This window comes from Chaetomium strumarium (genome assembly GCF_033439665.1).
Source record: "Chaetomium strumarium strain CBS 333.67 chromosome Unknown B0T15scaffold_1, whole genome shotgun sequence".
Classification (NCBI taxonomy): domain Eukaryota; kingdom Fungi; phylum Ascomycota; class Sordariomycetes; order Sordariales; family Chaetomiaceae; genus Chaetomium; species Chaetomium strumarium.
In genome coordinates, this window is record NW_026944429.1 from 1,953,288 (window position 1) to 1,974,009 (window position 20,722).

Here is a 20,722-nt window from a genome sequence, read left to right on the forward strand (position 1 = left end):
CCACCGTCCCCGCCTTACCGACAAAGGTTGTGTCGGCACCCCCGCGTCGACCAGCACCATCTCGGCCGACTGGCACATCATCCAGGACGTTTGCAACCAGGAGGGTTAGCAGCGGACCAGGAGCGGAACTTTCGTTGTCTTTTTCATTCTCCTTTTCTCATAGTCCTTCAGCTCGAGGACTTGCATTGCACAGTGGTTCTATTGGGTTGGCCGGGGCACAGTAGCCCCTTGAAAGCATGGAGTTTTGCGGGGCGGGTGGATAGGTTGCTTGGTGGGACTGAGGGTTAGGCTGGGAACGGAAGGGAGGGGATGGGCCGGCGATTTGTGATGCCCGGCCTTGCCTGCTGCATTGTGTATTTGGAAGCTGAATATATGCTGCCTGAACTCTTCGAAGCATCATCGTTTTATGTACTGTCGCAAATCTCGTGGTGGCGTCTCTATCATGACGCTGGCGCCGAGGTATGAGCATTGAGCGTGGCGTGGCACTGCTTGGCCTGTACAATACGGAATACATACGGAGCATCGAACCTGTGCTTGGCTCTATATCACGCCTATATCCGACTGTAGATGTGCGAAGAGCATGGCACGTCTCCCTTCCCCGTCCCTATCTTCTTTTCGGACTCATAAGTACTTGCCACTCTGAAACCTTCCTCCAAGATTCGCCGCCCGATTCAGCAGCTCCTTCCGCTGCGAGTGACTGATCCGCCCTCCCACTTTCATATCCTTCTCCCAGTCGAAGGCCCTCTTGCTAGGATCATCCTCCTCGTCGTCGACACCGCCCTTCGGGCCCCACTTAGCATTGTCCCCCTTGCTTGCCACAGCAGCCTTCCCCGCCGCCCTCGCAGCTTGATGTTCTTCCACCAAACTCCTCCCCCTCGTCTGCTCGACGAATGACCTAACCTTCGTTTCGTCTACTCTGCTCCTGCCGGATGTTGTATCGGGCCGTGTCACACCGGTAGACTGTGAGGGGACGCCGCCGGGATTGTTGGGGTCTTCGCGGCCAAGCACGGCGTTGGCCAGCCGGCGGGCCTTTTCCTCGGGCGTCTCGGTCCAGATGGAGCTTATTCTCGCCGGTTTGGCCTCTGTCACCGCGCGCGGGCCGCTCGCAAACTTGCGCGCTCTGATCTTGGTCGGGTCGGGCGCGCGAGCACTGTTGCTGGTTGGTGGGGCGAGCATCCAGTCGTCACGCCTGGGCGCGGCCGGTTCGGCTTGCGTAGCGGAGGGCAGCGTTGGACCGGAGGCGGAGCCTGCTGTTGTTGTTGAACGGGTGCTCGGGACGGTTCCGGGTAGCGCGGGGCCCCAGTCGTCGTCGTCGTCGTCGTCTGAAGAATCTGGGTCGGTGGGCGGCCGTTCGGAAAGGGGTGCCGGCGGCGGTGCTGGACCGAAGACGCGTTTGGGAGGAGGCGCGGCGCCGACTGTGTCGTCATCAGAGCCGTCGAGGAGGATCTCGTCTCCGTTGGCTGGCGCCGCTGTTGGGGGAAGCGAAGGACCAATTGAGCGCCTCTGCTCAGCTCGCGGAGGCGCGCTGCAGTTTGCGACTGCTGGTGCTGGAGAGGGGCCGATCACTGGACCTGGTCGAGAGAGATTCTTTGCGCTACCGTCATTGCTGGCGGGAGTTGGAGCGCTTGGACCATACTCGCCGTCCGAGTCATCGTCTAAGGGAATCTCATCAAGGTTGTCTGGACGGGAGGCCTTGGGCGCACGCGAGCTTCGCTCCGCATCATCGTCCTCAGGACTGCGCTTGCGCTTCTGGAGATGAGGTGGAAGTTGTGGACCTATAGACGCCATGATATGTTGCTTTCGATCCGACAAATTAAAAACGGTTCAACTTGTAGTCACTCTCGTTGAGCGCACTGCGCTAGGGGTGGTAACGCTGTGTTGTTGCGTGAAGGCTGAAGGACTGAGTTGCATGTGGACGCGGAATGATGGACGCGGTTTAGATCTCCCATCCAGACTCCAGACCAGTCTTATCGATAACTTAGGTAGGCCAAAAGGATCCTGGTCTGCAGGTCCACACAGTATGAACGCTATCCTTTCAACTGGATCTGACCGGTTAGCGGGACGGTGGGGCCTACCGATTGGAGGAAGCTGCGCAATGCCATGCTCCATCGACATCTCGAGGTTGCAGCAATCCGGCCTCTGTCTCAATGCGCCGAGCGACCAAACAAGCGTGATCCCACCCTTTTACTCTTGGGTGCGTCGATTGCCACCGACGTTGACTGGATGTCTTCATGAGCCGCAGTGGTTGCCTTGAAACTCCGCTGCACTGTTGCTCATATTGAAGCTCGCCGTGCCAAGAGCTGCCCGAGCTGAGGTCGCGAGTCGAGCCTACTAGCCCAACCGTCCTTATCGCTCTCAATCCGCGTGGCGGGCGCATTGATTAGCCTCCTGGGAGCAATGCCTTCCATTGCCAGCGCCAGATGAGTCAGAGTCAAGCGCGGCGAGACGATGGCCCAGCCGACGCCATGGCCGACGAACCCGAACTGGCTCGAGCTGACGGCGAGAGCTCCGGTTCCGACGAGGAGACGGTGAAGGGCGATCGAGACGAGGTCCACATCGCCGACGTCCTCAAGGAAGAAGACCGGCCCAACGAGTCCCCAACGTCGACCGCCGTCCCAGGCTCCACCGCCCGCCCCTCACGGGAACTTGTGCAGGCCGAGCAAGAGACGGCGTCGGAAGATGGGGCGACGGATGCCATACCACGTCTTGCCGCAAGCCCTATGGGCTCCATGCTCTCCGTCCCAGACGATACGCCGTCTTTACAGGTACGAAGAAAGAGAATCCTACATGCAAACGCCCAACTGACGGCGCAGCGCAGGGTTCCATGATATCCTCACCCGGCAGCGGCGTGTTGCCTTCCCGAGCCTCCCGTCCCGGCTTAGCCAGTCCGACGCCATCGTTCAGGCCTTTTGATCAAAGGTTCCAGTCACGCATTTCCTCGCCCTACCTCTCGTCACCACGCCCTTCATCCCCCTCCTTCCTAGCAGGTCACAGTCGGAATGTCTCGTTCGGCAGTCAGTTTCTGTTGGATTCAGGAGACACCGAAACCCCGTCACCGCCATGGGAGGTTGTGCGGTGGACGAAGCTGAAGAAGCTCAATGCGCAGGTATTTTCCGAGGCGGGGAGGAGGAATTTCGGTTCTCCCACGTGCCTTGCCGTTTCGGCTGCGATAGTGTTGGGCACTTCGAAAGGGATCATCTTGGTGTTCGACTACAATCAAAACATCAAGATGATCATAGGTCCAGGGACCAAAGGTTGGGAGCTCGATACACCAGCATTGGCATTGTATGACTGACCTTCTCAGCCGTCGAATCCGGTCCCCTCACCGCCATCGCGATATCCGCAGACCATACCACTATTGCGGGCGGGCATGCGAATGGCAACATATTCACCTGGGATACCACGCGGCCAGCGAGACCGTTCCTCAGCATTCCACATCTGGATCCGTCGCGCCAGCACAACAGAACTGCCGACGGCCATGTACCGAATGTTGCGATAACGCACTTGGGCTTTCTCGGCACTCGGCATACCGCCCTTGTCTCCGCGGATGATAGGGGTATGGCCTTTTCACATCTCGCAACCAGGGGTACCGGCGCCCTTGGCAGGACCGTGAAGACGACCAGGATATTGGGCCGGTACCCGGATTCAGCACCGCCGCCAGGTAAGACACTGAAGCCGAGCACCGTCTTGGCTTTTGCTTCGCTCCCTCTCGGTAATGTCGAGATGGCCACAGATGCCATGGGGCTCACGGCGATGCTCACGCCCTATTTGTTGGTCATCGTCTCCACTACCCCTATTGCCCAGACCCAACATAAGTCTGCACGGCCAAAGGAAGTGGCGGCCCACAGCGCCTTAACCGGATGTCTGGCCTGGTTCCCTGGCGTCAAGCTGAAGGTGGCGGATCCTGTGACGGGGAGCCAGATCTCCAAAACCAAGCTAGTTTATTGCTGGTCAAACGTCCTCACAGTCCTCGACGTGGATGAAATACCGGCAGAGGACAAGGACAAGCCTCCGAGCCTCAAGTTTAGGGCACGGAGTCGATGGAAGTGTGAGGAGCCCATCGTCACTGTACAATGGCTGAGCCGGTCGGTCTTGACTGTGCTCACCATTTCTCAGCAGTTGATTGTGCTCGAAGATCGGAGCATGCGCATGACTGAGGCGTTCGACCTCATACACAAGCACATCTACCATGTCGACCGGTTCTCGAAGCAGCTCAGTGCTCTGGTGGAACAGCTCGACGAAGAAGATCCATCAATGCACGGCGTTGTTGCCGACGCCTTCTACATGAGCTTCAAGGCATACAAGGGCCGGCTCTTTCTCCTAGGATTTAACGACGTGTCGATTGGGACCTTGTCCAACTGGGCCGATCGGCTCATCAGCCTGATGGAGAATGGCGACTATGTTGGTGCTATCAAGCTGGCAACGTCATACTACACCGGGGACACCAACAAACTCACAGTGGGACTCCCAGAAGACACGGACCTAAGACATGCAATGGTCCAGGATAAGCTCATGGAAATCATGAGCGCATCTTTGAAGTACGCCTTTGGCCAGAGGCAGAAAAACAGGGATTCGGTGGACGACAGCCACCTGGAGGAGCTGGCCCGGACATGTTTTGTGGGCTGCCTGAGCGTCGGGAAGGTTGACTTCCTCTTCGATGAGATGTACGAGTGGTACGAGGACGCAGGAGTTGAGGGCATCTTCCTCGAGACGCTGGAGCCTTCTATCCTCGAGGAATCCATCACCGCGATCCCACCGACGGTTGTGAAAGCCATGATTACGCACTTTGTCCACAACGGCTGGGAAAGCCGGCTTGAAGAAATGATCTGCCATATGGACACCGCTACTCTCGATCTGGACCAGGTGACACTCCTCTGCAAGCAACATCACCTGTACGAAGCCCTGATCTACGTCTGGAATCGGGCATTGCACGACTTCATCACCCCGCTTTTCGACTTGCTGTCCCTGCTGGTACCGCTTACACAGAACGGCCAGTACTCCGGCAGCCCCATGGAGGCCGAGATGTACAGCGTCAATGCCCTCAAGATATTCCCTTACCTCTCCTACGTCCTCACTGGTCGCGTCTATCCGACAGGTGACCCGCTTCCCGAGGACGTCGCGCAGAAGGCGAAGGCCGAGCTCTACTGGCTTCTCTTCTCGGGGAAGAGCATTACATGGCCAAAGGGCAGCAATAAACGCCTTCTGACCAGGCCTAGCTTGTCGCAAGAACCATCTTTCCCCTATCTTCGGCTGATCCTCAGCTTTGACGCTGCCAGCTTTCTGAGCGCGCTCAATGAAGCATTTGAGGATTCCTTCCTCAACGACTCCCAGGAGAAGTCGGCGAATGGTGGCTCCGGCCGTGATCTTCCTGAAGAGCAAGTATTTGGGTTGACGGTGGACAGGCAGTACATCGTCTCCATCTTGATGGAAATCATGAGCTCATCCGACTTCACCCCGAACGAGACTATTTACTTGGATATGTTTATTGCCAGGAACCTGCCGAAGTATCCGCAATACCTCCTATTCCCCGGCTCGACACTCACTAAAGTCCTGATCGGGCTGTGCAAGTATCCCGGCGCGGATTTGGCCGAGGATGCTCAGCTCAGTGCCGAGTACCTGTTATCTATATACCAGCCACCAGACGTCACGGAACTCATACCGCTGTTCAAAGAAGCTGGCTTCTACCGGATCTTGAAGCGCATTTACAGGATCGAAAAGCAGTACGGGAAGCTTATCCGAACGTACTTTGAAGACCCAGAAGACCAGGAAGCCGTGTTCAACTGCATTGACGTCTATCTCCGACCGCAGGCGGGTCTCACACAGCGACAAATACAGGATGTTCACCGGGTGGTCAAGGAGCATTCCGCAGAGTTTGTCGAGCTGGATCCGGCAATGGCAGCGAAGGTCATTGCAAGACATGCGCCGGAGCTACATCACCACGTTTTGGACGCGGTTGCCGAGCACCCGGAGTTGCAGTACGCCTACCTAAAGACAATACTAGAGCCGGAGAAGGACGCTGTTCCCGGCCGTTCAGCAGACAGAGATCTGGTGGAGCAATACTTGCGGTTGATGTGCAGATTCGATCCGGAACGTGTGTCGGACTACGTTGGCTTGGTCCAGTCGTCCAACCTGAGGCTCGAGCAGCTGCTCCCGACAATGGAGGAGATGGGCGTGGTTGATGCTGCCGTTGTCCTAATGGCGAAGGACGGACAAGTCCAGGAGGCCATGGGCCGGTTGGCCAAGCATCTCGAAACGCTCGAGTCGGCGCTTCAGGGAATCATCGCAGGGTCCCAGGACGAGGCTCGTGGCATGCAAGAGTCAGCGGAGGAGCTTCTGCAGGCACTGCGCAAGTTTGTTCTGGTTGGCGTCTGGCTCTGTCAGGGGCAAACTAAGACTGCTCGAGCTGCCAGTTCTGGCCACCGAGGGCGAAAGGCACCAGCAGATGGGACCCTCTCTGCGGATGAAAATCTCTGGCTCGATTTGATCGATGCGTCGGTCCAGATCACAAAACGGCTGTCCTCAAGCCTGCATAATTTGCCAGGGAGAAACTCGCTTCCCTCGACGAATGGCGACGCTGATCAGCACTCACCTCCTCCTCTTGATTTCGACAAGCTCCTCACACTGCTCCGCTCACTCGTCCAAACCACCTTCACCGCCCTCCTGACCTCAACCTCGAGCCCGTCGAACCTTGCCCCACCGCCCAGCACCATTATGGCACCCACACCTGCTGCTGCTGGCGCGATCGGGATAGGAACCAACCTGACCTTCCTCCGCATCCTCCGCGCCTTCCTCGCCCGCGCGGCCGCGTCCTCGCCCAACCTAGCCGACCTCCGCTCCGTGCTGTCATCGATCTTCTCAGCCTATGCCTACGAAGAGTCGATCCTCCGCCTCTCCAACCGGCTGCTCGAGCGGAGCTTATTCGTTAGCGTAGCCCAAGCCGTTGAGCTGCGGCAGCGGGGGTGGAGGCCGCGCGGCTCGACGTGTGAGGCATGTGGGCGGCGGGTCTGGGGCCCCGGCGCTCAAGGGGCCAAGATCTACGAGGCGTGGGAGGAGAGAAAGGCGCTGGAGGAGAAGAGGCGGTTGCAGAGGCAAGGAAGCAAGTTGGCGATAAGTGCGGCAAGGGGTGATGGTGGTGGTCAGGGGGTTGGAGGCGCTCAGGAGCCGGCTTATACTGGGAAGGGGAAGGGGAAAGACCTGAGCACGACGATGCAACAGCCGCAGGAGGAAAAAGGGGAAGATGGCGGGGGTAGTCGCGATGAGAACAAACAGGACCCGAGAGTCGGGGTAGATGATACCGGTGCTACGAGCTCCCGGAAGACGGATCAACCGGCGCTGGGGTCCTTGGTTTTGCTGGCGTGCCGGCATATCTACCACCAGAGTTGTCTGGAAGCGCTGCTGGCGAAGGATGGGCATGGCAAGGAGACGGAGTACAGGTGTCCTATTGATGGGTAGTCAAGGCGGTGGGCTGCCGGGTGTATACTAGGTTGTGGGCAGCATGCTGATTGGCATAGCCTGTCTGTAAAGTTTGAAGGCGGCATTTGATGCGCAAGGACATATCAAAGTGAAAACTTGAGTCCATGTTGAAAGATTCAAGCCCATCCTACCCCTACTGGCTAGGTAACTAGTACGTAGGTGACCTTAGGTACCGCACTTGGTACGGCACGTTAAGTGGAATGCACAGTCCAATTAGCACCATTTACACAAACTCAAGCTGTCGTTGATCAGTGGGGCAGCCGCTACACTAGGGTGCCGCTATCGATAGGTACTAGTACCGTGGTTTCCATTTGGATGCGAAACACCAGAACACAACTCACCATATTCAATGCATGGTACCATGTCAGTAACTTCAGAGGATGACGGTGCAGAAGACGACGGCCGCCTCCTGGACAGCAGTTCGAGCATGCATAACCGGTCTTACCCGCGCAGCAGCCCGTCAGAGGCCAGTCATCAGAAACAATTTCCGGATCAGGGCCCCAACGACGACAACGCCAACGACAATGACAGTGACGACAAGGACGAACAGGCCTCCGGGTCCGGTACCGAAAACGACTCTGACGCCGACGAAGATGACACCGACCCTCTCCCGCCACCGCCGCCCGTCTCTCAGCATGCCTTCGCACCGCCATTCTACGGCCGCCCGCCCACGCCCTTGCCCCCATCCCCATCCCTGACCTCCCTCCTCCGCCCGTCGCGCCCGACAACCCCAGACGCGTCGGAAGACGAAGGCGGCGGCGGCGGCCACCCGGGCGACCCGCTGCCGCGCGCCCGCCCCAAGGTGCCGACCTACGAGTACTACGGCTTCGTGCTGTACCTGTTCAGCTCGCTGTCGTTCCTGATCTACCTGCTCTGGAGCTACCTGCCGTCGCCCTTCCTCCACGCGCTGGGCATCTACTACTACCCGAACCGGTGGTGGTCGCTCGCGATCCCGAGCTTCCTGGTCATGCTGCTGGTGTACATCTACGTGGCGCTCGCGGGCTACAACGTCGAGATCCTCACGCTGCCGCTGAACAGCGTCGAGACGGTCGTCGATGAGGCCGCGCAGGTCGCGGTGGTCGATGAGCGCGGGAGGATCATCCGTAGTGGGAGGAGGGTGGACAGGGATAAGGTGGGGAAGGCGGAGGGTATGGTCCGGAGGAAGGGGAGTGTAAGGGGTGCTAGCGGTGGTGACGGGCTAGATTTGGATTGGAGGGAGGTCTGGAACGAAGGGACGGACGCTGTTATGGATGTGCCGCTCGCGGGGGTTTGTGAGGTGCTATATGGGGAGGGCAGGGACTGGGATAGCGAGTTGGAGGATGATGACGTGGTGATTACGAGGGTGTAATAAGTCGAGATCGGGACCGTCCATCGGGCGTTACGGCATGGCGTTTGTTTGTGCGTGGAATCCGAGGTGAAGGTGCCAGTTTTATCACGATACCCTGGGCAGGTGGTTTGGTTGCGGGAGTTTATGCAGTGCTATTTATTTTGTTTTGGAGTCTCAGCGACTCAAGGCATCAACCTTGAAGTACATACCTTATGTTATCCGCCTGCTTTGTAGAGACAATGTATAAGATAGTGGGGGACCCTCCGGGTGAGGAGCTAAGGGCGTGTCCCTGCCTGTAAGTAGCTTTTATTAGCCAAAGGCAGGGAACCTGGAAGCTTCCTAACTTGTAAATAAACTCAGTGCCGGTGTGGATTACTGGATATGTACGTATATGTAGAAGGAAGCCTTGCTCGCGTTGCATAGACATCACCTACCTGAAGGTATAATTAAGGGGGTAACGACGGGAGGGTGGGTACGGATACCTACACATAGGTACCTTAGGTACGCTCGGTACGTCGCGTTAGAACCGCCCCACTTCCATGGCGCGTTAATAAAGTTCAAGCACTGCTCCCCGCGAACTTGGGGAATCGATTGGATTTGGCAGCTCTCCCACCCGACTTGCAATTCCATCAACCTCTCCCTCAGCTCAAGTGCAGATCTGTAATTGCATCCGTGCTCTTGAATCTTGAGAATCGTTCACAAATACGGATACCAATTAGAATTCAGCAATATGTCACAACAACCACTTTCCTCGTCGGTGCAGCCGACCGACATCTATGGCGGAGGTGAGCTGCCAACCAGGAAGGAAGCTAACAAAAAGAGCTTCCCAAACTCTGCGGTCGCGCCACAATTGCTGACTGCTGCCAGATGAGGTTTCGGCACTTGTTCTCGATCCCGGGTACTGCAGCACGCGCGCCGGCTTCGCAGGCGAGGATCACCCAAAGCTGGTCATCCCTACGCCCTATCACCATATCAACGGGCGAGATCTATTCGGCGACCCCATCGTCACACCGCGTGCTGGGTTTGAAGTTCGCCACTATATGAACCGCGACAGCGTGGTCGAGGACTGGGACGCCGCCACTCGCGCATGGGAGTACCTGCTAGTGCAGCGCCTGCAACCGCCGCGACCGACCCCTCCGAGCAAAAACCGCCTGAACGTGGGCGACGACGGTGATGTAGAGATGGGAGAGGACGGCGCTGCAGCGGACGCTACCGATGCGCTCGAGAAACCGCTCGCAGAGAACCCGCTTCTCATGGCCGAGGCACCGTGGAACCCGCCCAAGGCCCGCGAGAAGGCGATCGAGGTGTGCATGGAGACTTGGGGCTGCCCCGCCTTCTGGCTCGGCCGGACCCCCGTCCTGTCTTCTTTTGCCGCCGGCAAGCCGACGGCCCTCGTGGTCGACGTTGGCGGCGCCAACATCAGCGTGGCAGCCGTTCACGACGGGATACTCCTTAAGAGGTCCGTCCAACGGTCGCCGGCCGCCGGTGTCTGGCTGAGCAGCCAGATACGCTCCATGTGGAAGACCAACGAGCCGAAAGTCGACGTCGTGCCTTTCTTCATGGTCGAGAGCAAGAAGCCCGTCGAGGCCGGCGCCCCCCCAGATGCAAGGCTGCGCACCTTCGACTTCCCGATTTCCGACTCGTTCCGTGCCTTCGAGGAGGAGCGCGTCGTCAAGGAGTTCAAGGAGTCGGTTGTGGAAGTATGGCGTGGACCGGGACGCTTCATGGCTCCGGGCAACGAGGACTATGCCAAGTCCCAGCCGGGCCGCGTCTTTGAGATGCCGGACGGCGCCAACCAGATGTGGCGCGAGCAGCGCTACCGCGTGGCCGAGGGCATGTGGGATGAAGCGGCGGCGTATCCCGCGGCTTCCGCCGACGAGCCAAACCCGTCCAAAGCGCAGACCATTCCCGCCCTGATCAAGGCTGCTCTAGACGGAGTCGACGTTGACCTACGGCCTAACCTGTTGAGCAACGTCGTAGTCACGGGGAGCACGAGCTTGCTGAACGGGTTCAACGACCGGCTCAACCAGGAGCTCACAGCCATGTACCCCGGTGTGAGGATTAAGATCCACGCTGCCGGCTTCACTAGCGAGAGAAGGCATGGTGCCTGGATTGGAGGGAGCATCCTGGCTAGCTTGGGAACCTTCCATCAGATGTGGATTTCTAGACACGAGTACGATGAGAACGGCCCGAGCATCGTGGAGAAGCGCTGCAAGTAGGGAGGCGGTCTGATCTCGAAGGAGCAACGGAAATTCCTTGAAGAACGAGAGCTAATGCGCCTGGAGCACGACTGGAAGGAAGAGGAGGGGACAGTGTGGACGACCTCTCACACTAAGGAAGGGGTCGATTGTCATGGTTAAAGGACTAAAGAGGCGTACGGACGGTCAAAACTTGGGACCTGGACGGTGGTGTGTTTTGGAATTTAAGGTTTTGGGGGGGGTCGCATGCTTATTGTGCTTACCACCGCTGCGTATAAACCGTGTATTCTTAGGTCACACGTCCACTAGGTCGGTGATAGACTCCTGAAGTCTTATAAGATGGAATTTCGGAAGAGACTCCTTCCTCTTCACCATCCACGCCACCTCGGCCAGACGTCGATGACTTCATCCTCGCGGCCCGTGTTCCTACTATCGACAACCAAATACCAGTCGAAGCAGGCGCCCGTGATGCAGCTGTGATTGGGCCACACCCGAACTCTCTGCCCGTAGCAAAGCGGCACTTCGTCCTCTCTCTTCCCCTGCCAGACCAAGATACCGTGCTCCTGGCTGATGCGTCCAACTTGCCAGCCTTGGTGCACCCGTGGGAACTCTGGGCCGGGCAAGGGGTTCTTCAGCCCCCACGGCATCAGCAGCCCCCAGCCGGAGTAGTCATGCCCCGGCACCTTGCCCTTGTCCGCCACGGGCTCGCGCCCGAGGGCTAAGGTGCCGGCGTTGATGAGGGCTTCTGTGGTGCCGTTGGTCCCGCGGCCGGGGTATACTGTTGTATTCATCCACATCCAAGTCAGTTTCACTATCTCCCCCAGGAATCAAACAAGCATGCATCTACCGGGAAGGCGTCTTACGGGAAGCCACCTCGGCAACCACACTGATGGCGATATCGTCCGCCGTCATCAGCGACGCGTCTCGGGCGTGCGTGGCCAGCTGCTGCAGATCCAGCGTCGGACTTCCTTTTAGTTAGCAACCCATCACAGCCATCTTCACTTGACAACAAACAGCCCAACGACAATCAGCACAGACTTACTAGACCCCGGCATGCACCTCCAACGCAAACCCCTCCTGACGCAACCGCTCCACCAACTTCTTCACCTCCCCCATCCTGCTCCCTTGACTGTCCTCCAGAAACCCGCCATGCTGCACAACCATAGCCGTGGGCGTCGCCCCGACAGATAACACCAACTTCTTCTCCTTCTCCTTCTCCTTCTCCCTCTCCCTCTTCTCCCCCCCTTCACCATCCATAGCGTTAGCCACTCTCTTAGCCTCAATCAGCCTCGCTACCTCCGCCAAGCCGGCGAACTCGCGCTCCAAATAGCCCAGCACGTCGTCCAAGCCGTCGCGCGCGGCATAGCTGTGGCCCGCGTGCGAGTACACCCCGTGCAGGACGCAGGTCCCCGCCCGCTCGGCGGCGAGCACGGCGTCAACGAGCTCGGCACACGCGCCGCCCCCGGACCCGGACCCGGACCCGGAGGACGAGGACGAGGGCGGCGGCGCCACGCCGGCGCGGCCGTACGAGGTGTCGATCTTGAGGAAGACGAGCGGCCGGTGCGTGCTGGCCCGCGTGATGGCGGCCAGCGGCTGGAGCTGGCTTGGGTGGTCGATCATGACGGAGAGGGAGTCGCCGCCCAGGGCGGCGGTGAAGGCTGCGAGGCGGTCGACTGCTGTGGGGAAGAGGGGGAAGGAGAAGAGGACCTGTTTGTGGTATTTTATTTATGTTTTGGTGGTTAGAAAAGTTCTGCATAAAAGGTACTAGGTACCTAGTTAGTGGTGAGTGTGAGAGCGGGGGTGAGATTTACGTTGACGGGTCGGCCGCGGGATTGATATTCTTTGAGGAGGGGAAGAATGTTTTCTGCTTCGAGGATCGTTGAGACGATTAGGGAGACCGGGGCCCCGAGGGAGTCCCCGACTTGAAGGCGGGTGAGCTCCGTTGTCTGTAATGCTGGCTTAGTCGAGCTGCCGCTTTGAGTGTTCATCACAGGAGGATAGTGACTGTGATGAGTGCCGTGCGGTCCCGTCACGAACTGACTTTGTGAGACTTGATGTGAGCCCGCCACAGCAGGCCGAGTCTGTCGGTTGCTTCAAGCATGCGTTGGCAATTCACCTCGAGCTTTGCCAGGTCGAGGACGACGGAAGGCGTCGGAACCTCGTTCAATCTCTTCCCCGCGAACCTGGCCCGGAGCTGCTCTTTGACCTCGGTGCTGGTCACTGTGGCTGCCATGTTGGGGTCGTTTCTACCGAGGTCTCTTCAGCACAGCGTCTACGTTGTAGCAGTCAGGGTAACCTCCAGCCTATTGAGAATAGAGAGGTTGAACCTTTGAAGTGGTAAGCAACTGCGGGGACGGTGCAGCTCATATGGTCCACCATGCCATGCCACATGAACCGACCCCGGAGCCACCCAAACTGAACCCCGTTTTTGAGCAGTGCAGCACTTCAACAAGTGAGTTGGGAGATGACCGCATCGTTGTTGCTCTTTTATGTCTAGGCCTTAAATCACCTCTCTTCCTGGCCAAGTAGAGTCATACACTTAGTATCGACGTCACCTGGACTTATTTACGCCTTAGACAACTGAACGAATTTTGTCAGCTCCCGATTCTCCTTCTTTTCCACTACTATCCCATCACTTACCGTCTTCCCCGCCTTCTTCAATATCTCGTTTGTATTCCTAACTTCTTTCTTGATGCCTTCTTCCTACTTATCTTTCTTTCTTTTTTCCTTCACGTCTCTTTTTCTTCTAATTTCTCTTCTGGTTTCTTCCTTTTCATTTTGGGGGTTGTTTACCCAAAACTTGGAGAGCTTTGCTACGGCTTTCTTTGACTTGAGATAACCACCTAATAGGCAACTTTGACGGCGATGTAAGCTCAGTATGACTTGAATATTCAAGGATGCCACGAACAGCCCTGCGATTGTTGTAAACCGAATTATCGGGTCTTCAGCTGAAGCTGGGGCTAAAGTTTATGAGGCAGATATTGAGGCCAGTGCAGACTTGAATGTCGGTCCCGGAGAGTCATTCGGCATGATGTTGGAGCTGTTGGTTTAGATGAGAGTGGACAGCGCGGCTTGCTGCGTTTCTCGGAGGATCGAAACCTACGTTGAACCTTGTTGGTTCCGGTTGAGTGTCTTGAGAGTGGTAAAGCTCCCCCATCAAGACACAGACGCGGTCTGATACGCATAGTCAAGTCTGAGTTGAACTGAATGGGTATGAGTCGAGGATGAATTCATGATATTTTATGTAGCAGCTAAGCAGATACCCGGGCACATCGGGCCGCAAATCTCCACTCATGGAACTTGGTGCCCCACTATGCAAGTGATCCACCAGTCCAGTCCACAGTGACCGGTGTAACCTTGCACTGTATGTCATGTGACAACATAGCGCTCACAAACTGTGTAAGTAATCCTTTGCCACTGCACCCCACAAACCCAGCCGAGAGACCCATCTTAATTGCCGCACGCGGCATGCCTGAGTCCTTGGCAACTTCGAACTCGCATCTTTCGAAGCAGCGCGACCAACCAACCTCATCTTGTCCTAAACCACAACCACGACTTGTTCTACATATCCGCACACAGCGCACCACTGCACCGAGGGACATTTACGAGCGCTGCGACAAAGAATATCATGATCTAGCCTCCCGCGCGTCGCGCAGCCGCTGGGAGGGTCTCGAACCGCGATCGATTGCAAAGGAGCAGCCGAGTGGAAAGAGCGATTTGGCATGGGCGTCACGATGGCCGGCGACAAGGAGGCTGACTTCAGCGCCCTCAACGAGGAGGACTGGAGGGTACAAGAAGCGGCCGATGACGCGGCAATTCAGAAACTCAATGACGGCCTTGCCAGCGGCGTCTCGGATCTCCTTAGCAAGATCGAGGGTGGCGCCGAATTCGACCAGGCAGGGAAGGCCGATGATGCCGTCGACTACGAGGACATCGACCTGAGCGACGATGAACTGCCTGACGAAGAACTCCCTGCCAGCGGCGCGAGCGGTGACGGCCCCGGCTTGACCGATGACAATGATACCGATGACCTCTTCGGCGAGAATCTCCCCTCCTCTCCTTTGGACGCGCCTGGTGACCTTGCGTCATCACCTCATCCCCTGGACGCGGATGGCGACGACGATATGCACATCGATGGCCCTCCGCGCGAGTCTCTTGCGGAGCTGATCGCTCTGAATTTCGACCACGGACCGAAGCCAAGCGATGCTAACCAGGATCCCAACATCCCCCCTCCAGCCGAGAGCCTTGCCGAAGCAGTCAAGCAAGCTTACCCGGGTTTCAAAGAAAATACTGTTCTCCACTGGAACGAGCTTCTTCGCCCGAAACAGGCCCATTGGATTTCCAAGAAGCCCGCGAAACCCCCCAAACCCCTCGTGCCGACAAAGCTCAGCTTGGAGCTTGAAGCCGATCAAGAGAAGTTGTTCCGGATCCCGGGTCCGGCCACATCGTCCGTCTATCAAAGGATCAGCAATGCCGAGGCGCGTGGTCTCGTTTCGCTTGAGGAGCCCGAGCTCCTAGAGCAAGCAGATCTCGAAATCTTCAACGTAGACGACGGGTCCGATTCTGAAACTATCGGAGGCTACACACTCCGCGACATCGCCGTAGTTTGCGATGACTGGGACTCCATGATCCGCCTTGGCGAAGCCTCCCCTGTTGAGGCTAGCACCACCCAATCCAACGCCATCTCCGACAACATGCTCATTAAGGCTGAGGTTGATGGAGATGATGAGGACTGGGACAGGATGTTCCTCGACGGCCCTGCCCATAAGAAACGGCGCTCAGAGCCACCTAGAGGCCTTCCCCCCGTTCCACGCTTCACTGCTCCTAACTTCGATAACTTTGAAGAGGCCACCTCCAAGCTCGGCAAACGCGTCATTCTTGACATGAATGACCCATATCTTCTCATTGACGACGTTGAATCTGAACGTGTTGCCAAGAGGCGCAAGGTGCAGCACAAGACGGTACGACTGGCGAATGGACGGCTCGGTCGGGATTTGTCGCAGCGCTTCAATTTCTCATCCGACACTGCCTACGACGCCCTGAAGGAGAACAGCCAGAGCAAGGTGCGCGCCACTCTGGCCGCAATTCCGGTCGAGCACAGCATGACGGCACAGAGGCTGTCGTGGCCTTACTACAAGGTGAAGCTCTCCGCTAGCGATCCTCACAGTTACCATCGCCCTCAATTCCAGCCACGGAGGGAGGCTTTCCAGCCTGTCAGGTTCAAGGCGCCGACTCTTAAGAGAAAGCGGCAAGTTAAGGGCAAGAGGGTCTCTGAGGTCTTCCAAACATCATCAGATCTCACCATGAACGACAACTCGACTGCCATTCTCTTCGAATATTGCGAGGAGATCCCCATTGTGCTGTCAAATTTCGGCATGGGCCAGAAGATCATCAACTACTACCGCCGCTCCAAAGGCACAGATTCGAGACCTGAGAAACGGGAACTCGGCGAACCCTATATCCTGATGCCCGAAGACCGCTCGCCATTCTCCATGGTCGGCCAAGTGCACCCCGGCGAGACTGTTCCAACGTTGCACAACCAGATGTTTCGGGCACCTATCTTCAAGCACTCTCCGAGGAGTACTGACTTCATCCTCGGCCGTAGCTCTACGGGCAAAAATGGCTCGACATGGTATCTGCGGAACATCGATCACCTGTTTGTGGTTGGGCAGACCTTGCCGTCTATGGAGGTGCCCGGGCCACACTCGCGGCGTGTCACCAACATCGCCAAGAATAGGCTGAAAATGGTGTCTTATCGACTGCTGCATCGCAGCGACAATGTCACATTGACAGCCATCACCCGCCATGTTGCTGACTCGAACGAGTCGCAAAACAGGCAAAAGCTGAAAGAGTTTCTTGTTTTCCGCAAGGAACAAAGGAATTGGGTACTTCCCGAAGGGGAGGAACTTATGCCGGAGTCCGAGATCCGGTCGCTCGTCCGACCGGAGGACGTTTGCCTCCTGGATGCGATGCAGGTGGGGGCGCACGAGCTTGAGAATGGCGGCTATGAAGTGAACGACGCTATATTTAAGGATGACGATTTGATGGAGGCTGGCGACGAGCTTCCACCGGATGCGCTCGCTAATAAAATGGCACCCTGGCGGCTCACCAAGGCTTTCATCGACGCGAGCCATGGCAAAGCCATGATCGCTGTCCACGGTCCAGGAGACCCCACTGGAAAGGGTCTCGGCGTCAGCTATCTCAGGACCTCTATGAAGGGCGGCTTCCTCGAGCAGCTGCAAGGCCCACTGGCGACGTCAGCCGATGCCATCGAGCGGCAACGGAAGGCCAACGGTGGCCACATGTATAACGTAAAGAATCAGGATACGTTGTACACCGAGTCTCTTCGAGACATCTGGACGCGGCAGAAGCAGAGCCTGGAGGATACCCAGGAGCACGATGACGACGACATCGTAGCCCAGGAGGACGAGGACGAACGCTTCAATATGCAAAGCCAGGGTACCCAGCCCACGGCAGTACCCGATGGCTTTAGTCAAGTGAGCCAGAGCCAGGCTAGCGCCTCGAACTGGCGGAAGTTGAAGATCATTCGCGAGGTCAGGGGTGAAAACGGCGAGATTCAGACGGTGACCGAAATTGTGCATGACCCTGTCGTCATCGCACAATATCACAAACGGCGCCGTCAAATGGATTTCGAAAACATTGAGTGAGTGACCTGCCGTGTCCGTTACAGTGTATGACAGTACTAACGGATGTTCCAGCATTTACAACGCCCAACTCACTGGCGATCCCGAGAAGGACGAACTGATCCTTGAAAAGTGAGTTTCCGTGACCAGCTTTTTCATGTACGCATGGGATGCTAACTATGAGCAGGGCCCGTATCGAGCAGGAGCGTCTGGAAAAGAACAAAGAGCGACGTAAGAAGCGCGAGAAACAGAAGAAGCTCCAGCAAAAGATGCGGGATGGCGGCGCTGGTGACGACGGCTCCCCTGAGCCGACGACGGAGAAAGTTACGGGCACGACCCGGAAATGCGCCAACTGCGGGCAGGTCGGCCACATCAAGACCAACAAGAAGTACGTAGGTATCCATTTGCTCTTAGGAGGATCCTGGCGTGGTCGGTAGCCTGGCAAGCGCTATGGCCGAGACGAGGCGGTTTTGCTGGGAGATGGGCGTTTTTAAAAGCATAATGGGCAAGACCCATCGCCCAAAACGAACGTCAGCCCATCGACCGCCCGCTGGACCCTGCATGCTTTTGTTCTTTCCTGACTCCTTTCTCCCCTTCCTCTGCTTGGCTTCCATTTTCCTACCGGTGCTCGTGCTAACTGTTAACTCAAAAGACTGTGTCCACTTCTCAACGGCTCACGTCCCCGCGACGAGAACCCGGACGACGCAGTTAGCCTTGGGTCGACCAACGCCCCGGTTGCCGCTAGCTTCATCAACCTAGGCTGAGATGCTCAAGATTTTCTGGGCCCAGGACCACAAGAAGATAATATTCTGCTTTCTATGTTGGGTTTTCTGCGCTTTCTTTTGGGTCTTCTTCCACTGGGTTTTTTTGGCAGGGCGTTTCATTGCAGGAGGCGCATACAATGCTTACAGACAAGTGGATATGGTGAACTACCATGGTCTACAATTGGCGTCATATTAGGGTATGGTATGAGATGGGATGATTTCAGATAATGGAATCGCCGGTGATGGGTGTGATTTCTACAGCGCTTCACTAGGCAGGGTATCATGATGTTTGTCAGGGGGCATTCCCCAGTATTCTGTTACGTATATGGACGGGGTATAGTAAGGCAGGGGCAATATACCCTATGGTTCTCACTCGTGGTTGAGTTTGTTGCGAATGTCGGGGGTCCCCCTGGCTCCGGGAGCGGTCTTTATTCTTGGTAGTAGTGCTAGGTTCTGCTACGACAGCAGCTACTTCGGGGCTCAACCTCACTCTAGAAAGCGGCTTTCGAGAACTCTTTCTTAAGCTCCATCCGAATGGCCCAGCCTAGTCTTACCCCAGCGTCATCTGTCCTTGACATGCAGCGAGCGGATAGCATCTCCGCAGACCTTTCGTAGCACAGAGATCAGGTGGGAATGACCGTCAGAGCCCTCTCGAGCCTGGAGGGTTAGTCAATGCAAACTCTCATAAGAGGTACCTAGGTAGGGCGTGGGCGCATGCGTTTCCTAGAGCTACGTCACATTATGAGTGCACACCCTCAAAATAGACTACTCTACTTCTCTACCTTCACCGAAGTTGACGCTCTCCTAAGATAGGGAATCGTAACTCAACCTCACTCCGCGATCATCTACCTGCCTGTCACGTCTCGGCAATGAAGCAATTGTGCGGCGAGGCTGCGCCTAAACTAGGTAGGTATCTTACCCGATCGGCCGGATCTGGCATCTGAACAAGACCACAAAAGACTCAATGTTGCGCCGTGCCGTTGCATGAGGGTGGGATTCTTAGGTATGTGCCGGCGCTTGCGTTCTAGATTCGGCTTTCGCTACCGGACGATCTATCTCCCCCACCTTCTCAGCCTTACCCCGATTGTCTGATTGTCGTCACAATGTATGTACAGATCAGGACGCACTCTTATTTGATCTAAGTTGGGAACCTGGGAAGGGCAATATCTGCTGCATGTGTGGGTGGTAGCTAGCGGTAAACTAGTGTGATGGGCGCCGTTGATGACGGAACTAAGACCGTTTGGTGGGTAGAATAGCCTCCTAGTGAGAGGTATCCTTGGTTACGAGTTGTCGAGGCTATCACGGTGATTCCCTAGCTTATTCCTGGCGAAAGACTCGCAAAGGCATACACATCCGTCATTTACCACCTAAATAGGGACTAAGTAACGTGCCCAGAGCATAGCGTGTAGCTCGATGGAGAAGAAGTCACCTCACAAGAACTCTACGACTATCGTCATGGCACAGGAGGTACCTTGCTTAACCGCCGGTCCCTGGATACGACAGCGTCGTCATCCCGAGGCACTGGTCAAGGCATACCTTCACCGACGGGGCCGTCGAACGGGATGGAGGCCGTCCCGCTCCTCCGGCCCGGGTGTTGATATTTGATCAAGATGCGCATATGCAGCTCAGAATAGCTCCCGGTGGTCAGCTCATGACTACTTGCTGGCGTGTGATGGATGATGATTGATGCGCGGCCATGATTGACAATGTTTATTGGCGGCAAGATAGGACACCATCACGGCGAGACGTAAAGTGGTGAGTTCAGGGTCTAATGGGCTCAATGGAATGCAGCCATGGGTGAAGGAGCCGGACGGTAGACGTTGGGTGGCACCTTGACCGACGGCCCCTGCTCCGGTGGAAGCTGCAGGTGGTTGTGCTAAAAATAGCTAAAAATAGATACCGCTAATGCGGAGTGCCGGGGAGATCGCAAGCGGGCAAATTGTTCGATTTGCCCAATAACAGTGATTTAACCCTTTCGGCGCTTAAACTGGGCTAATATCTGCGCATCACCCCACCAATCACCATCCCTATCATCCTAATAAGGGTCAGACCAGCTGTTCGTCCAATGACAGACGGTTCGGCAGTCAACGAACTCGCCAATGTCCACCACCAAATGTCCGCGCCTTCAACCCGCTGCGAGAAGGTTTCTGCAGCTGGGACGTATGTGAACGTGAGTCGGCCAGCGTCTGGCCTTGGTAGACCGCATCGTCAAGAGATCCCGGAACCGTGATGATGCCATGCTTATGACTGCCATCCTTTCTGTTTCGGTCCGAGAATAATGGTACCAAGTGACATAGCGGTATACAACTGGAGCAG

The 20,722-nt window shown here is 56.7% G+C and overlaps 6 protein-coding genes across 6 annotated transcripts; 4 read left to right on the plus strand and 2 right to left on the minus strand.

Moving 5' to 3' along the window:
• Positions 1–621: 621 nt before the first annotated feature.
• On the minus strand, positions 622–2,115 carry B0T15DRAFT_506653 (uncharacterized protein; the record flags this gene model as incomplete). The annotated part of the gene is made up of 2 exons (XM_062867595.1): positions 622–1,775; positions 2,076–2,115. 2 exons carry the CDS (start codon positions 2,113–2,115, stop codon positions 622–624), a joined length of 1,194 nt encoding a protein of 397 aa, XP_062725704.1.
• B0T15DRAFT_498118 (Golgi CORVET complex core vacuolar protein 8-domain-containing protein) lies at positions 1,985–7,597 on the plus strand. Its single transcript, XM_062867303.1, has 4 exons — positions 1,985–2,003; positions 2,076–2,765; positions 2,819–3,254; positions 3,305–7,597. The coding sequence occupies exons 2-4, from the start codon at positions 2,421–2,423 to the stop codon at positions 7,450–7,452; spliced, it is 4,929 nt and encodes a 1,642-aa protein (XP_062725705.1). The 5' UTR covers positions 1,985–2,003; positions 2,076–2,420; the 3' UTR covers positions 7,453–7,597.
• Positions 7,598–7,834: 237 nt separating this feature from the next.
• On the plus strand, positions 7,835–8,821 carry B0T15DRAFT_488626 (PIG-P-domain-containing protein; the record flags this gene model as incomplete). Its single annotated transcript, XM_062866528.1, has 1 exon — positions 7,835–8,821. One exon carries the CDS (start codon positions 7,835–7,837, stop codon positions 8,819–8,821), a length of 987 nt encoding a protein of 328 aa, XP_062725706.1.
• A 565-nt stretch (positions 8,822–9,386) lies between these two features.
• Positions 9,387–11,193, plus strand: B0T15DRAFT_18427 (ARP4-like protein). The gene is made up of 2 exons (XM_062862353.1): positions 9,387–9,585; positions 9,668–11,193. Exons 1-2 carry the CDS (start codon positions 9,531–9,533, stop codon positions 11,017–11,019), a joined length of 1,407 nt encoding a protein of 468 aa, XP_062725707.1. The 5' UTR covers positions 9,387–9,530; the 3' UTR covers positions 11,020–11,193.
• A 173-nt stretch (positions 11,194–11,366) lies between these two features.
• B0T15DRAFT_386455 (putative serine dehydratase domain-containing protein) lies at positions 11,367–13,231 on the minus strand (the record flags this gene model as incomplete). The annotated part of the gene is made up of 6 exons (XM_062864325.1): positions 11,367–11,776; positions 11,862–11,962; positions 12,041–12,219; positions 12,268–12,705; positions 12,810–12,944; positions 13,040–13,231. 6 exons carry the CDS (start codon positions 13,229–13,231, stop codon positions 11,367–11,369), a joined length of 1,455 nt encoding a protein of 484 aa, XP_062725708.1.
• A 1,249-nt stretch (positions 13,232–14,480) lies between these two features.
• Positions 14,481–18,284, plus strand: B0T15DRAFT_18486 (TAF1-like protein). Its single transcript, XM_062862358.1, has 3 exons — positions 14,481–17,662; positions 17,718–17,774; positions 17,830–18,284. The coding sequence occupies exons 1-3, from the start codon at positions 14,721–14,723 to the stop codon at positions 18,077–18,079; spliced, it is 3,249 nt and encodes a 1,082-aa protein (XP_062725709.1). The 5' UTR covers positions 14,481–14,720; the 3' UTR covers positions 18,080–18,284.
• Positions 18,285–20,722: the final 2,438 nt, after the last annotated feature.